This window comes from Rhincodon typus, chromosome 8, assembly GCF_021869965.1.
Source record: "Rhincodon typus isolate 14 chromosome 8, sRhiTyp1.1, whole genome shotgun sequence".
Classification (NCBI taxonomy): domain Eukaryota; kingdom Metazoa; phylum Chordata; class Chondrichthyes; order Orectolobiformes; family Rhincodontidae; genus Rhincodon; species Rhincodon typus.
In genome coordinates, this window is record NC_063339.1 from 6,204,521 (window position 1) to 6,222,000 (window position 17,480).

The window sequence follows — 17,480 nt, forward strand, 5'->3', positions numbered from 1 at the left end:
TGATGCTGCTTGGCCTGCTGTGTTCATCCAGCTCTACACCTGGTTATCTCAGATTCTCCAGCATCTGCAGTTCCTACTATCTCTGATACAGTTTTCAAGCTGATTCGTATGAAAAGTTCTGAGAATTTTAATAGCAAAACTTTAATCCACTGAAGGGAAATCGGTGTCCACCCAGTTAAACTCCTACCTCCCATGTGCACGTGGGCACATGTATTTAATAGGATCTGGTTGGACACAGAAAATCCTGTCCATGATCTTGGATTGTAACTCTGAATGAATTAGATGGTGAAGTGTTATTATTATAGTGATGTGAATGAAATCTCATCCACACCTATGAAACGTGCTTACTCAGGAATCAGGATATTACCTGTAATTTTTGAGCTGTACAATGATTAAGGAACACTGAAACCCGGACAAGCCCGAGCTGTAGACTAGTATAGTTCTTGCTTTCCCGATCTGGCAGATAAAACTTTGAAACTCAGTTGCTAGTATCTATGTTTTTCTTCCATAAAATCATATCATCGCAGAAAGGGTGCAGTACAGATTGAGGCTGTTCGTCTTGTCGAATTTGTGCCAGCTCTCTATAAGAGCCTGCCATTACACACCTACTGTTGTTAGTCACTAACAATCCCCATTAACAACCACCCTCCCAGCCTGATCGCTAGCAACTCCTTTGTCTGTCCAACTGACTTTCTCTCTTTTTGGGCTCTATCCTATCGTTTACTCCCTACCCCACCCACCTCCCTATTTTCTGCATATAAACTGACATTTTCCCCGCCACCATCAGTTCTGAGGAAGGGTCACCGGACCCGAAACGTTAACTCTGTTTTCTCCTTCACAGATGCTACCAAACCTGCTGAGCTTTTCCAGCAACTTTGTTTTTGTCTCTATAAGAGCAATTTGGTTAATCCCTTTTCCCTGTTGCCATGCTGAAAGCTGCAATTGAATTTGCACCCAAGATATTCTCAGGCAGTACATTCCAGATCTGAGCCATTCACCTTTGATTTGACTTGATTTATTATTGTCACATGTATCAAGATGCAATGAAAATTATTGTTTTGCCAGCTAACTAGACAAATCATACCTTGCATAAGTACATCAGGATAATAGATCAGAGAAGATGCAGAGAAAAATATGAGAGATCTGTTCATAAATCTGATAACAGCAGAGAAGAAGCTGCCTGTTGAATCTGTTTTCAAACTTCTGTATCTTCCACCCAATGGAAGGGGGTGGAAAAGAGTATAACTGGAGTGGGAGAGATCTTTGATTATATTGGCTTCTTTCCTGAGGCAGCAGAAAATGTGGATGGAGTCAATGGAAAGAAGGCTGATTTTAACGATAGACTGGGCTGTGATTACAGCTCTCTCTGTATTTTCTTGCGGTCTTGGGCAGAACAGTATCCGTAAAAATTGGAAAGAGTTATCGTGGGCATGCTGAATTTCTTTAACCTTCTAAGGAAGTAGAAGTGTTGGTGTGCTTTCTTTCCTATGTGGGTGGACCAGGACAGATTGTTGGTGGTATTTGCTCCTAGGAACGCGAAGCTGTCGACCACCTCCATCTCAGCACCATTGATACAGACAGGGGCATGTGCTTCACTCCACTTCCTGAAATCAATGACCAGCTTCTTCATTTTGCTGACATTGAAGGAGAGATTGTTGTCTTTACACCATTCCACTAAGCTCCTGTATTCTGTCTCATCGTTGTTTGAGATGTGACCTACTACAGTGGTGTCATCAGCAAATTGGTAAATGGGGTTAGAGCTGAATTTGGCCACAGAATTATGAGTATATAAGGAGTATAGTAAGGGGATGAGTATGCAGCTTTGCGGAATACCGATGTTGAGGATTACTGTGGAGGAGATATTGTCACCGATTCGTACTGACTGTGGTCTGTGGGTCAGGAATTCAAGGATCCAGTTGCAGAAGCGGGGAAGCAGAGTCCTAGATCTCAGAGTTTGGAGATGAGTTTGTTTGGAATTAAGGTGTTGAAGACAGAGCTAAAGTCAATAAATAGGAGTTTGACGTAGGTGTCCTTATTCTGTGTGGAGTTGCACATTCTTCCTGTGTCTGCGTGGCTTTCTTCCGAGCGCTCCGGTTTCCTCCCATTGTCCAAAGATGTGCAGCCTAGGTGGATTGCCCATGCTAAATTGCCTGTGGTGTGTTCAGGGATGTGTCGATAAGGGGGATGAGTCTGGGTGGGATTCTGTGAGGGTCAGTGTGGACTTGTTGAGCCAAAGGGCCTGTTTCCACACTGTAGGAATTCTATGATCTATTATCCAGATGTTCCAGGGATGCGTGTATGGCCAGGGAGATGGTGTCTGCTGTGGACCTATTGCAACAGTGGGCGAATTATAGTGGATCAAGGCAATCAGGGAGGCTGGAGTTGATGTGTGCCATTACTGACCTCTCAAAGCACTTCATAATGATGAATGGCAGAGCCACTGGGCTATAGTCATTAAGGCACGTTGCCTGATTTTTCTTCAGCACCCGGACGAGAGTGATCTTCTTGAAAGAGGTGGGAACCTCACATCTTGGTAAGGAGAGGTTAAAGATGTCTGCAAATACTGCAAATAGCTGGTCTACACAGGATCTGAGTGCATGGCCGGGGACTCCATCCGGGCCAGTTGCTTTCCATGGGTTCACTCTCAAGAAGGCCGATCTAACGTCTGCAGTGGTGACTGTGTGTATAAGTGCACCAGAGGCTATCGGATCAAGTGATGTCATTTCACTGACCTTCTGTTCAAAATGAGCATAGGAATACATTGAGCTCATCAGGGAGGGATGCATTGTTGTCAGTACTTCTACTTGACTTTGCTTTGTATCCAGTTCTCTTGTGTAAGCGTTGCTGCAGTCCTCTGCACACATACTGATGAAGTCTGTGACAGTAGTGGCATATTAATTTAGGTTGACCACTGAGTTTTTGAATATGGACCAGTCCACCAACTCCAAGCAGTCACATAGAAGCTTATCCATTACCTCAAACCAACATTGTATGACTTTCTGTTTTGGATCCTCATGCTTCAGTTTGTGCTTGTAAGCCAGTGCACAGCAACATAGTCTGATTTACCAAAATGCGGGTGGATGATGGAATGGTACGTGTCTTTAAAGGTAATGTAGCAATGATCCAGGGTGTTTGGACCTCTGGTGAGACAGGAAATGTATTGGTAGCACACTCTTGAGGTTGGCCTGATTGAAGTCACCAGCTATGTTGGACAAGGCCTTGGGATATTCTGCCTCAATGCTATTTCTGGATTGATTTGATTCAATCTTGAAGTTGACTATTAGTTAAATGCATATCAGTTTAAGTTACTGTGCTTCTGATACTGGTTTAATGGCTGTGATCATAGTGCGAAGTGCATTTAGTAGGTGGAAGAAACAGGTTTCATTTGAGAACTCATAAATAAAATGACAGTAATAAAGTATTTTCTCTGCTTCCCTGAAGTTGGTGTCTCTTCTTGGGATATGCAGATTTACATGGCAGCCACCTTCTCAGTTCTAGGCTAAAATGACCTGTCCAGTGTGAGCCTAAATAGGATCTGCTCAACCATCGGGTTCAGGTTTTGCAGCCCAGTCAGATCTATATTGATATAATGTGGAGATGCTGGTGTTGGTTTGGGGTGGTCGAAGTCAGAAGTCAAATGACATCAGGTTATAATCTAACAGGTTTATTTGAAATCACAAGCTTTCGAAGCACTGCTCCTTCATCAGGTGAAGTGTTATAGATATATTGATCCAAATACAATTGCAGTTTGGAATGGGAGCAGTGGCTGTTCCTCCTCCTTGTCCTTGAATCTTCGTTCTGATAACTGCGATGGCTTATCTTAACAAAGGGAAACTGAAATCTGTATTTCATAAATGAAAATGTAAGAGCTTCATTTGTATTTCAGGACACATATACTTGCCTTGTTGAATATTGGAATGAGTCATACTGAACTTTGTCCATCGTCTCCCACTCAGACTGACAATAAAATCAAACCATGGTTAAATGTAATAGCCTGCCAATTACTTTGATTTTATGTTTGACCTTAGAGGAGGAATCATCTGTTCTCTCAGCTGCACGTAAAATATCCCATGACATAGTCAAAGAAGTGTACAGGCGTTATCCTAGTGTCCTTTGAATGAGGGTTGGGAGGATATTAGAATTCAACAAAGAAAGTAAATATGGATCTCTCGCAGGCAAAACTATAAGCCTCTTGCTTTAATGAACTATACCTTTAACCCTGCCTAACAAGAGAAGTTAGTCAACTTGCCATGTGGGTTTTTGTTATTCTTTAAAGCAATATGTAGCTGTTATGAATTACTTAAATACAAAAATGAAAGAACTGTGGATCAGTTCTGAAGAATCGTCACTGAACCCAAAACGTTAAGTCTGATTTCTCTCCACAGATGCTGCCAGACCTGCTGAGTTTTCCCAGCAATTTCTGTTTTTGTGAATTATTTAAATGTTTGTTGTTACTTTTCTACCATCATATCTTTTAATTTAGCTTTCCAACCTATCTTAGGTTATTTTCTCTTTATTCCTGCGCAGTTTGCTTCATTCAGATTTAAGCTTCTGGATTCAGCCTTAATTAAATCACTGTCAATTTGGAATATAAAATACATTATGATCACTCTTTCCAAGTGATAGCAAGAACTTCAGATGCTGGAGTCAGAGATAGTACAGTACGGAGCTGGAGGAACACAGCAGGCCAGGCAGCATCAGAGAAGCAGGAAAGCTGATGTTTCAGATCAGGATGCTGCCTGGTCTGCTGTGTTCCTCAAGCTCCATACTGTGTTAACTCTTTCCAAGTGTCTTCTTTACTACAGGTAATTAATTATCCCTGTCTCCATTGTATAACACTAGGTCTAAAATAGTTTGTTGGTTCCTTGACATAATGGGCTAGAAAACTGTTGAGAGCATTCCATAAACTTGTCCTCCTTAACATTACTACAAATTTAGTTTGTCCAGTTACTATGAAAATTTAAAGTTCCCCATGATTATTGTATTTCTGCTATATGTACTTCTAATTTCCTAATTGACACTGCGCTGAATTCATATAATGGCTGTTAAGAGGCCTATGAACTGCTCCTACCAGAGTTGTCTACCTTTTGTATTTTTTCTTGGCTGTTTTCTTCATCTTGATTCTCTGAGCTAAATTTCCTTTCCCTCTGCTGACTTTAATCCATTCTGTTTCTATCAGGACTATTCTCCCTCCAGTTTTCTCCATTGTTTGTCTCTTTTCAAAGTCAATTATCTTGGAATATTTAGTTGACAGGTTTGGCCACTCTGCAACTACAGTGGCTACTCACATTTATTCAATCTGTGTCATTAAGTCATTCATTTTAATGGGAATACAGTGTGCATTTAGATATCATGCCATTTAGTTTTAACCTTTTGTTATTTATCCTGCTATCACCTTGTTTACTAATGTATAATTACTTTATTGTTAAGCTTTCTGCTCCTTTCTGGCACATTCTGTTTATTTTTACTCAAAACACTACAACGTTGGTGTTTCTCTTGCAGTTTATGAACTTGTCCTCACCACCACCTCTTTTCTAAACTGCAAACACTCCCCACCCTGAGTGCTCCAGTTATTCCCTGCACCTTCACCATATTGAAATCAAAGCTATAATCTGCAATGTATTTTACCACAATTTTGAAACTGCTCATCTCCCTCAGGCTTCCTTTTTTAAAAATTCAAATTTGAACTTACTCTGATATTATTTGTTTTTTTTAATCCTAATCTTTACAGTCTCAATAGTTTTCAATGCAAGAAATATTCATTTTCCAGTTCCATTAGTAACAAAAATGTTTAACTTTTTTCATTAGCTGATAAACTAAAATGTTTTCTTTACAGATTTCTACCTCCCGTTGCCAGATTTTGAATTCTTGCAATGTACCTCAGCAGCTGGCATGATATACATTACTAAGTGAAATATGTGGTGTGATTGGGAGACTGGGCCTCTTTATGTGAAAAATGCCAAACTTTCACATCCAGTGGTTAGCCAAAATAGTCTTCTGATGATTTGTTCTATAGGTACTTTTTCTATTCTCCTACATTTTCCGTTAGTGCTGCAAGGTCCTCCAATTCTGTTATAATTAAAATAGTAAACTACAAATTCTGTAAACCTGAAACAAAAAACATGTAAATGCTGGTTATATACAGTGAGTCATTTCACAAATGAATAGTGACTGTATAAACACTGAAAACATTTCATGCAAACACTACCTTCTGGCAGAGTAAAGATTGAAGTAGTTTGATTTATGACCATGTAAACAGTAACAGCAACATTGCAATTAAATGTTTGAGAATGCATTACAGACAGTTGCAGGTGGAAGTTCTAAAGTCAACCTGTTATCATAAGACTATTTGATGATTGCAGTGTAGAAGGTGGCCATTTGGCCTATTGTGCCTGTACTGTTCAACAAAGATCTGACTACACAAATCCCTTTTTCCACTCATAGCCCTGGACGCTATTGTAATGCAAGTAAATATCTGAATATTGCTTAAATGTTATGAAAATTTCTGTCTCAACTGCACTTGTGAGTTCCAGACCTCCTCCATCCTCTTTCTAAGTTGGGGAAAAAATCTAAACTCTCCTGTTAGACTTCTGCCTCTTATCTTAAATCTCTGTTTGCTATTTATTGTTCCATTTACTAATGAAAAATGTCCCTTTCTATAAGAAAAACACAGTGGCATAATGATGATATCACTCGACTAACAATCTAGCTTTGGAGATGTGGGTTCAAATCTCACCAAAGCAGCTGGTTGTAGAATTTCAATTCAAAAGAGCGAGAGGAGGATCTCGTGCCTCTGAAATAGCATGAGACTAGGAGCAGCAGCTTTGTAATGAAAAGACTGGACCTGTGTAAGAAGGGCAGACCTTTATGAAAAGGGCATTGGCCTGTAACCCATTTCTGCCTGTCAGAGCTGAAGTGTTCCATCCTCGGAAAACAAGTAGATCCTGTTTTTAATTCATTCATGGGATGAGGGTGTCACTGGCTATGCAGCATTTATTGCCCATCCCTAATTACCCAGATGGCAGTTAAGAGTTAACCACATTGCTGTGGGCCTGGAGTCACACGTAGGCCAGACCGGGTAAGGTTGGCAGTTTCCTTCCATTAAAGACATTAGTGAACCAGGTGGATTTTCCCAACAATCGACAATGGATTCACAGTCATCATTAGACTCTTAATTCCAGATATTTATTGAATTCAAATTCTACCATCTGTCATGGTGGGATTTGAACCTGGGTCCTCAGAATATTATCTAGGTCTTGGGATTAACAGTCCAGCGATAATACCACTAGGCCACTGTCTCTTCTGATTGGCCAAATGGTTTAAACCTCAAGATGTTATAACAGCTGAAAAATACAGTTAAGAAGTTCACTTCTAAAATATTTAACATGCAAAGTAATTCATTAGAATAGAGATGGCTGGGCAGGTGCTATATTGCAGCTGTAGTATGTAGGACATGGCGGACACCGGGACAGTTAGCTGCTTGAAAACTTTGGCTCAGAGTTGATGAGTTGGATTCTGAGCTGCAGACGCTGCGACACATTAGGAAGGTGAGAGATTCTTGGACACTGTGTTTCAGGAGGCAGTCACACCCCTTGGATTAATTACATCAAATTTGGTCCATAATCAGGGACAGGAGTTTGTAGTTGTGACTGAGGCAGGTATGAGGATCCAGAATTTAGCTTTGGAGGAACCTCAGCCAGTGACCTGTCCAAAATGTGCAAGGCTCTCCCTCCTTGTGGGCAAGAGCAAACTTTGCAAGGATGATGAGCAAACTGACCATAGAACCATGGTCCAGAGTACCATTACTAGGGGGAGACAGAGAAATCTAGTAGTAACAAGCGATGGCATAGTTAGGAGAATAGATACGGTTGTTGGCAGCAACATCCCAAAGGCTGTGTTTCCAGTCTGTTGCCAAGGTTCAGGGCATCTCTTCTGAGCTAGTGAGAAACTTGAAGTGGGAGGGGAAGGATCAGTTGTTGTGAATTGTGTTGGTACCAATGACATGGGTAGAACTAGGAAAGAGGGTCTGCTGAAGGAGCTACAAGCAGTTCCAAGCTAAATTTAAAAAGCAGAACCACAAAGGGAAGTAATCTCCCAATTGATCCATGTGCATATTGGCCTGGGGTAAATAAGATTAGAGAATTAAACATGTGACTGAAAGATTGGTGTGGGAGAAATGGGTTCCGATTCATGGGGCACTGGTACCAGTACTGGAAAAGAAAGCTGTTCATTTGGAACACTCTTCATTTCAGTCCTCAGAGGACTGTTCCTGTGAATCATGTAATTAGGGTTGTAGGTTGGACTTTAAATTAATTAGTGCAGGGGTGGGTTCAATTAAAGGAAAATTTCAAAAAGTCAAAAATAAAGGAAAGCAAAGGTGCAGGGTAGTGAAGAGGTGAACAACAATCAAAGTGTGACAGGAGGGTGCAGAAAATATATGCAGAAGAATGCAGTAGAAGTTGGAACCAAAGTATTAATGGTAAAAAGTCAGAGCTTAAGGCTTTTTACCTGAATATATGCAGCACTCCTAACAAAATAGCTGGGTTGATGGCACAAATAGAAGTAAATGAATATGACTTTATAGCTAAGCTTAGGAGACATGGGTGACCAAGACAGGAAACTTGATATTCAAGGGTATTTGGTATTCTGGAAGGAAAGGCAAAAAAGGAAAAAGAGGCGGTGTAGCTCTTCTAATAGAAGAAGGTATCATTGTGGTGGAGAGAAATGTTTTGAGTGCATTTGAGAATGATGTGAAATCCTTTTGAATGGAAATGAAACATAACAAGTGAAACAATTCATCTTGAGAGTCATCTGTCGGCCCGTTAAAAATTTTCTCACTGTAGGACAAATCAAGAAATAATGGAGACATATAAGAAGGGTACTGTAATTGTCATGGGTGATTTTAATCTGCATATTGACTGGACAAATCATATGGGCAACGGTAACATGGCAGATGAATTTGTAGAGTGAATTGGGGATTATTTCTTAAAATACTACATTGTAGAACCCACCTGGGACAGGCTGTTTTGGATCTGGTAATATGTAATCAGGTGGAATTAGTAAGAGATCTTGTAGTTAATGTTCCCCTACAGGTAATGATCCCAACATGGTTGAAATTCAGATTCCATTTGAAGATGAGCATCCCTGGTCTCAAGCCAGTCTCATCAATTTAAATGATGACTGTTAGTGAAGAATGAAGAACAGATTAGCTAAAGCTGACTGGGAAATTTGACAAAGAGCGGCATAAGTAGATGAGCAGTGGCAAACATTTAAACAGATATTTCATAATACTCAGCAAAAAATTTTTTGGTCAAAATGAGCAGCACCAGCCACTTTGGCTGACAATAGGCTGTGCAAGTATTTATTGCCTATCTCTTGTTGCCCTTGAGAAGGTGATGATGAGCTGTTGTCTTGAACCGCTGCAGTTTTTGGTTTTAGTAGATGCTGAATGTAGATTGGGTGAGAGTTCCAGGATTTTGACCCAGTGACTATCCAAATGACGTATTTCCAAATTAAGATGGTGAATGGCTTGGAGTGGAAAATACGGACAATGGTGTTTCCATGATAACAAGGTGTAGAGCTGGTTGAACACAGCAGGCCAAGCAGCATCAGAGGAGCAGGAAAGCTGACGTTTCGGGTCTGGACCTTTCTTCAGAAATGGTGTTTCCATGTTTTGTTGTCCTTAGTCCTTGACCTTTGTCTTTTTAAAATGTTCATGATCATGGGTATGGAAGATTTTAAGGAATCTTGATGAATTTCTGCAGTACATCTTGTAGATGATGTACACTGAGTGTGGTGGAGGGACTGAGTATTTATTTGTGGATGTAGTGCTTTTTGAATGAGCTGCTTTGTCCTGGATGGTGTCAAGTTTCTTGAGTGTTGTTGGTGCTGTAGTCATCCAGGCAAAATGGGGGTATGCCACCACACAGCCTCTTAGAATTAGAGGAGGCTTGTGGTCTTAATATTCCTTCACTATGTCTGTCAATTCTTGAAAGGCTTTAGTATCTGGCACCTCAGAGAAGCTTAGATTCCTAATGACAGAAAATAGTGCCGGATAGTGGCGACAGTGAAAAGGCTTTTCACTGTATGTTACTGTGTGTGTGTGTGTGTGTGGTGGGGGGGTGGAGGTGTAGGGCTGGGGAGAGGCCTGTGTGAGAGTATATAGTGTGGTGGGGTCACCTGTAGTGCAACATGAACCCAAGATCACAGTTGAGGCCCATCTTCATGAGTTTGGAACTTGGCTCAGCAATTTTGCGTTGTTGCGTATCTTGAAGTCCACCTCGGTGGATGCTTACCCAAAGATCAGAGGCTGAATGCCCTTGACTGCTGAAGTGTTCCCCCACTGGCAATTGTTGTGTGGTGTCCATTCATCTGTTGTCCTAGCGTCAGTATGGTCACCATCCTGTTGTGCTACAGGTGACCCCACTACAGTATATACTCTCGCACACATACGCACACACAGACAAACACACATGCACACACAGGACTATAACCTGGTGTCGTCTGAGGGTCTCAACAGGGCCTCAGCTGATTGCTTGCCTCAGGGTCATGATCTTGCTCATCGCTCTCTGTACAATGTACAGTTAAATATACTGCAGTATACTGCTATAGTAAAAGATTTACCTCTCATCCATTGACTGTGACTGCTGGTTCAGGACCGCTTGTAATCAAGAGCATTCTTCCTGCATCTACTCTGTCTAGGGCCAAATCTTGCTGAGAAATAATGCTGCTTCAACAATGCATCATCGATGAAATGCAAGTTGATCACTCATTTCAAGGAATTAAAAGATGAACTTTGTTTTGCAAAACTCCAGAACGTGTTGCTTGATTTACACTGCTCCATCATTTCCCTCCCAGCATGACAGCTTACTAATAGCGTCCCTGATATTTATAAGATCTCTTTGCATTTTTGTGTTAGTTGCTTACTCAAAATCACCAGGAAAGTTAAAACTTATGGCAGGGTAAGAGGTCTTCTAATAAATTTGATTTTATTTAAAGTAATACTTGTTGATACAATGCTATTTACCCTCTTGAACTAGAAAGGAAGCAATTTCTGTGTGTAATAAATTGTTGTTAGAGATTTACAAATTTAAAACCTTTTGGGTTTTTTTCATATTTCAGCATGTTAAGTACGTTTTCCCTTGGTTTCTCTCTCTGCATCTGATTTGACTCTAATTCACCCACTTTCTATTTCTTTTATTCCTTTTTTTAATCCTGTGTTGAGATGACTAGATACTCTGTTGGACCCATAATTCACAAAGGTTCTGGATGCCCTTCTGCAAACTACCAGTTCACACTTCCAAAGAGTTACATTGGAAATTATATTTGAGCTGAAGAATGCTGAAAAACCTAAATAGTGGTGGTGCCCCAATATCCTTATTCAAGTAGGATTTGCCCATTATAAAGGAAACCTTGTGTATGTACTTATTTTTAACCTAACAAGCATTAGTTGATTAGTCCAAAAGTAATTCAATTGCCACACTTTTTTTTGCAGACCACGATAGCAACCCTAGTTTGATTAATAATTTTGATTTGATTTGATTTATTAGTGTCACAGTTACCAAGATACAGTGAAAATTATTATTTAGTGTGCTATCCAGGCAAATCATACCTTGCACAAGTATATCAAGGTACTAGAACAGAATGCAGAATATAGTGCTTCAGCTACGGAGAAGGTGCCGAGAAAGTTCAACTCTAATATGTGATATGACTGTTCATAAGTCTGATAACAGCGGGGAAATAGCTGTTCTTGAATCTGTTGGTAGGTGTTCTCAAACTTTTGTATTTTCTGCCTGATGGCAGAGGGTGGGAGGAGTCGTTGATTATGTTGGCTGTTTTCCCCAGGCAGCAGGAAGTACAGACAGAATCAGTGGATGGAAGGCTAGTTTGTGTGATGGACTGGGCTACATTCATAACTCTCGGTAATTTCTTGCAGTCTTGGGCAGAGCAGTTGTCATACCAAGCTGTGATGCATCTGAATAGGATGCATTCTATGGTGCATCTTTAAAATTGGTAAGAGTCATTTTGGACATGCTGAATTTCCTTAACCTTCTGAGGAAGTAGAGGCGTTAGTATGCTTTTTTGACTATAGCATCAACGTGGATGGATCAAGACACATTATTGGTGATATTTACTCCTAGGAACTTGAAGCTCTCAACCACCTCCACCTCAACAGCATTGTTACAGACAGGGGTGTGTCCTCCACTCTGCTTCCTAAGTCAAGGACCAGCTCCTTTATTTTGCTGGCATTGTGGGTGAGATTGTTGTCATATACAATGCCACTAAGCTGTCTGTCTCTTTCCTGTAATCTTTCACATCTGAGATCAGCTGACTCTAAGCATCCATCAAGAGATTACATTTTGGACCTTTCCTAATTTGCATAGCTAAGCTGTTATTGGATAAACATACTTGCCTTTGAAATCCATCCAGTTTCCTGTAAAGTCTGATATAATTAAGATCCACAAGGATCAGTCTTATTGTAAGCAAGTGTAATTTGTTCACAGTTTACTTAGTTTTATGATGAATTAAGTTTGCTTTCTGAACTGTGTGTTAAGATGTTCTCCCAGGTCATGGATTTGAAACTAGTGTCCTACCTTTGCACGGCAATAGAATGTATTGTAATAGATAAGAACCAAAATATTACTCTTCTGAATTTGCAGATACAGTTTTTCCCCAGCAAGTAAATTTCAAATCTACACTTTGATAACGAGGTAGCTAAAAATTGTTATTAAGATCAGCATTAACTTGTATTAAAAGTGGCAGCCTTTGGCCCATTGAGAATTACATAGAAACATAGAAGATAGGAGCAGGAGGAGGCCATTCGGCCATTCAGCCATTCGAGCCTGCTCTGCTATTTTTCACGATCATGGCTGATCATCCAACTCAATAGCCTAATCCTGCTTTCTCCCCATAACCTTTGATCCCGTTCGCCCCAAGTGCTATACCTAGTCGCCTCTTGAATTCATTCAATTTTTTGGCATCACTACTTCCTGTGGTAATGAATTCCACAGGCTCACCACTCTTTGGGTGAAGAAATGTTTCCTCATCTGCATCCTAAATCGTCTACCCCGAATTGTCAAACTGTGACCCCTGGTTGTGGACACACCCACCATCGGGAACATTCTCCCTGCATCTACCCTGTCTAGTCTTGTTCGAATTTTGTAAGCCTCAATGAGATCCCCCCCTCATTTGTCTGAACTCTAGCAAAAACAATCCCAAACTCATCAATCTCTTGTCATAGATCAGACCTCCCATCCCCGGAATCAGGTGAACAGTGATCTGACCAGGATAGCCATTGTATTCGAGGATGCACTTTATTTCAGCAAAAAGCTTGCAAAGTGTTGAGGATCCTAATTACATGTTTGCTGATAAAGCAATCTTCTAGCATGTGCAGCTATTAAAATCCCAATGTGTACGTCGTTGTATGAATATATCTATTGATTTGCTGCCAGGTATGGAGGTTGCACACTGGGTTATTGGCTAATCGACTCTAGCAGTGTGCTGCTTCAGTTGTTCATAATGAGTAGAGTACAGACCCTACTCGATCAGCCCACGCTTATAAAACCCAACACAAAACATCTAGTGTTAGACATGATGCCAAGCTGAGCAATCCTTAACGTGCTAATTGCTGCACTAACAACCAATTCGAGATGATCATCATATTTAATCTTGCCAGAGGTTACAAACATTCACATACAATGATCCATTCTTTTCAAACAAATGGATGTGTTCAAGCCTTGTGTATTTTTTGAATTAGTATGGTGTTTGGGGAAAGTTGTCGCTCCCTATTACTTTTGCCATAGTGACACCTTGGCCAATCAACATCAACTTTCCAACCAGTCAGCACCCTTTTTCTCCTGTAGTATAAATTCTGTTTATTTGAAATTTGGGATTCTTAAATTTAGCCCAATGAGTTCAAGACAAAAATAAAAATTGCAGCAATATATCTCTTTACAGCAATCTACTTTAAAGTTGAATATTTTCCACCGACCAGTGAGTTCAGCTCCTATATACAAATGTAAGTAAGGAAAATGTAATACTCGGGGTACAGCAGTAGCAATGAGCAGTTTTGGTATTCTTTGAACCACTCTCTGCTGCTGAGCCATGCTCCAGCATATGGTGATACAGTTGAATTATTTATAGAATAAAATCCAGCAAGATTTCCAACTTGATTTAATAAAAAGTTAAATTGTAAATGATGACATTCTAAATACCCATCACCTTCTGTGAATTTTAATCATTCCTCTTGAGAACGAGCTGTGTTTTAAAGTGTTGATTTAAGCAGTGAATTTGCACAGCTTTAAAAAAGTGCATCCTTATAGGCATTGAGATGTCTGCTTAATCTGGATGATTTGCTCTCTTTTTATCAATGCCATTTTTTTTCAGTCTGATACCATGGGGTTTCATCCCAGACCCAAATAAGCCTAAAAGCCCTCAGTCCATTTTTAGAAGTGCAGAAATATCTTCCTTAAATTTCTGCCTTAGGAATATTATGAGCTTTATTGTCAGGTACACTGACAACTCACTTTATGGGAACAGGCCCAGTGTGAACCTCATGGGTGGCGAGTGAACGCTTACTTACTCTTTTGGAGCCAGCGTGGGAACTGGCATTGGAACCGGCAGCTGCTACATCAGTGGAAGCGATGGAGGAGAGATGGCGGTGAAGGCATTGTTGATGATGATCTGACTCAGGACTGATGGACTATCTTTAAGCTATATCTCTCCTTTTTATTTATTCTTAAAGCTATTCAAAATGGTGCCAGATAGTGGCGACAGTGGAAAAGCTTTTCACTGTGTTTTACCGTTTTTCTTATTGTAAAATACATGTGACAATAAAAATTGTTCATTCACATTTGAGGTCAGGAGCATTATGAACTACCTGTGCAATCACAGCAATGGGTGGGGGAAACATGGACTGTCGCCTAATTAGGTAGGTCTTTGGAGCAGCTGTACCCAGTATGGGGAAACTTATTGTTAGGTTCCAAGCCAAGTCAGGCTAAGAAGACTGACCGACGAAAGGTTAAGTGAAACAAAAACAGAAAATGCTGTAAAAAGTCAGCAGGTCTGGTAACATCTGTGGGAAGAAAGCAGAGTTAATATTTCGAGTCCGGTGACTCCTCATCAGAACTGGAGTCACTGGATTCGAAACATTAACTTTGCTTTCTTCTCACAGATGCTTCCAGACCTGAGTTTTTACAGCAATTTCTGTTTTCGCTTCAGACTCCAGCATCCACAGTTCCTTGTTTCATAATAGAAAGGTTGAGTGAGCCTGCTAATGGAAATAATATGATGTTTTAAAACCTCTTTTTTTTGTTCCTAAGTTGTTTTGTAGTTGTACTATTTTGATTGTATCTACTATTCTGTGCACTCACATGCTGTTGCTAAAGCTGCTTAAAAATTAGTATCTGGTCTTCTGTCATAAAGTGTATCTGACTGTCATAAGAAAGACTGGTGAAGCACTTGTGAGGATATGTGAAAAGGAGACAGTGGCATACTGTTAATGTCATTGGTCTAGTAACTCAGAACCCCATTGAATTCATCAAAATTCTGAATGAAAATCTAGCCTGAAGATGACCATGTCGATTATCGGGTAAAACCCACTTGCTTAACTGATGTCTGTTAAGGAAGGAAATCTGCCATCCTTACCTGGCCTAGCCACATGTGTCTCCAAATCCACAGCAATGCACTCGAGTCTTAAATGCCCTCTGGGCAGTTAGCGATGGGGAATAAATGCATGCCCAGCTGGTAATGCCCACGTCCCATGAACGAATTTTTAAAAATTGCAGATCAAAATGGAGTTGAATTGTTAGATATTGCAGACTCTGTCTTGGTTTATGACCCTCACACTTCTTAGTGATCAACAACATCATATAAACAGATCGAAAGAGCTCTTATAATGCAGTGATAATGTCCTGAGCTTTGGGCCAGAAGGCCTCGGTCCAAATCTGACCTGCTCCAGAAGTGTGGAACAAATCCCTGAGCAGATTGGTTTTGAAAATATCTATAAACAGATAAAAAGTATGCAAATATCAGGAAGGCTTTAAATCTTGCTGTAACCTTTGGAGTTCAATGTTCAGCATGAATGGAAGGTTTGAGGCAAAACTAGGGAGATTGGACCATAAGTGAAAGGAAAATAGCATCAGAGATAGTAAGAACTGTCGATGCTGGAGTCAGAGATAACACAGTGTGGAGCTGGAGGAACACTGCAGGCAAGGCAGCATCAGAGGAGCAGGGAAGCTGACATTTTGGGTCTGGACCCTTCTTCAGAAATGGGCTGTAGCATATCTCCTTCTTGAGAGAGAAGCAATTAAATAATTTTGTATGAGGGCAGTTTGATTAAAATAAGGCTTTGGAATGAATCATCCTCAAAATCTTTGCTCTTCAGACAGTTGAGAAGAATAGTGACCAGTAGGTAACATAAGAGGTCCCCATGATTTTTAATAGATGGGTCTGGACTAACTGAAAAATTATACTTTAGATAATTCAAGGTAGCTCTGCTACTAGATTCCAATAAGAGGCAAGTTACTGTTCACTTATCTTGAAGCTCAGTACCCAAATTGCATGACACCACTAAGGATCAAAATATATTATTGTAATCATTGCTTTTTCTAGAGTTCTGACCATTTAGTAGAGATACTTATTTGCACTTTATCAAATTGTAATCCTCAGGCTCTGCTATAGTTTAATTTAAAGTGTCCATTTAATGGCGGTTTGAATTCTACAGAATTAGTAGAATTCACCTCTGGCTATTCCAGCCAATTTCTCTGTTTTGAGATGGCTAATCTAAATGCAGCATTCATCAGTACCTAGACAGTTTCAAAGTTTTGAAGGAAATGTAAAAGAATTCAAATTAAATAAAGACCAGAGTTTAAAAATAGATTATGTCTAACAAAGTTATGTTGTTTTCCAGCTAACTTAACAGGGCATGCAGAAAAAGTTGGGATAGAAAACTTTGAACTACTGAAAGTCCTTGGAACAGGAGGTAAGTAGAAACAGTTTTGTTATCTCGGTTTTATATAGTACTGCTACTTATGTTAATAATAGAGGCAGTCTGTTCTGAAGAAAAATCATTCTGGACTCGAAATGTTAACTCTGTTTCTGTCTGTACAGATGCTGCCAGACCTGTTGAGTTTCTCCAGCATTCTCTGTGTTTGTTTCAGATTTCCAGCACCTGTAGTATTTTGCCTCTATTTGTTCTTACTTAGATGGACTGAGTTACTTGCACTCACTTGTGGTACGTATTAGTATGTTGTAAGGTAATAGACATGCAGTGCAAATGGATCGGTACTTGTAAGTGAAAGGTAACTTAAATAATTAATCCATTGCTTGTGAAATATATTGGGATGTCCTGAAACTTGATAACTTGCTACATAAGCCCCAGTCACATTATTATTCTAAATATTATAAATATGACCATTTCTCAGAAGCAAATAGAGAGAACTTTGCATGAGGCATTTAACAATCCATTTACAATATGCACA

General features: G+C 40.0%; 1 protein-coding gene across 2 annotated transcripts in view; it reads left to right on the forward strand.

The window, feature by feature from the left end:
- The window catches only part of LOC125483731 (ribosomal protein S6 kinase alpha-5-like), a 123,367-nt gene that overhangs the window by 73,449 nt on the left and 32,438 nt on the right, over positions 1 to 17,480 (forward strand). For both annotated transcript variants that reach the window (XM_048600220.1, XM_048600221.1), the window contains exon 2: positions 16,910 to 16,981. In XM_048600220.1, coding sequence (XP_048456177.1) covers positions 16,910 to 16,981 — 72 coding nt within the window. The remainder of the gene's footprint in view (positions 1 to 16,909; positions 16,982 to 17,480) is intronic.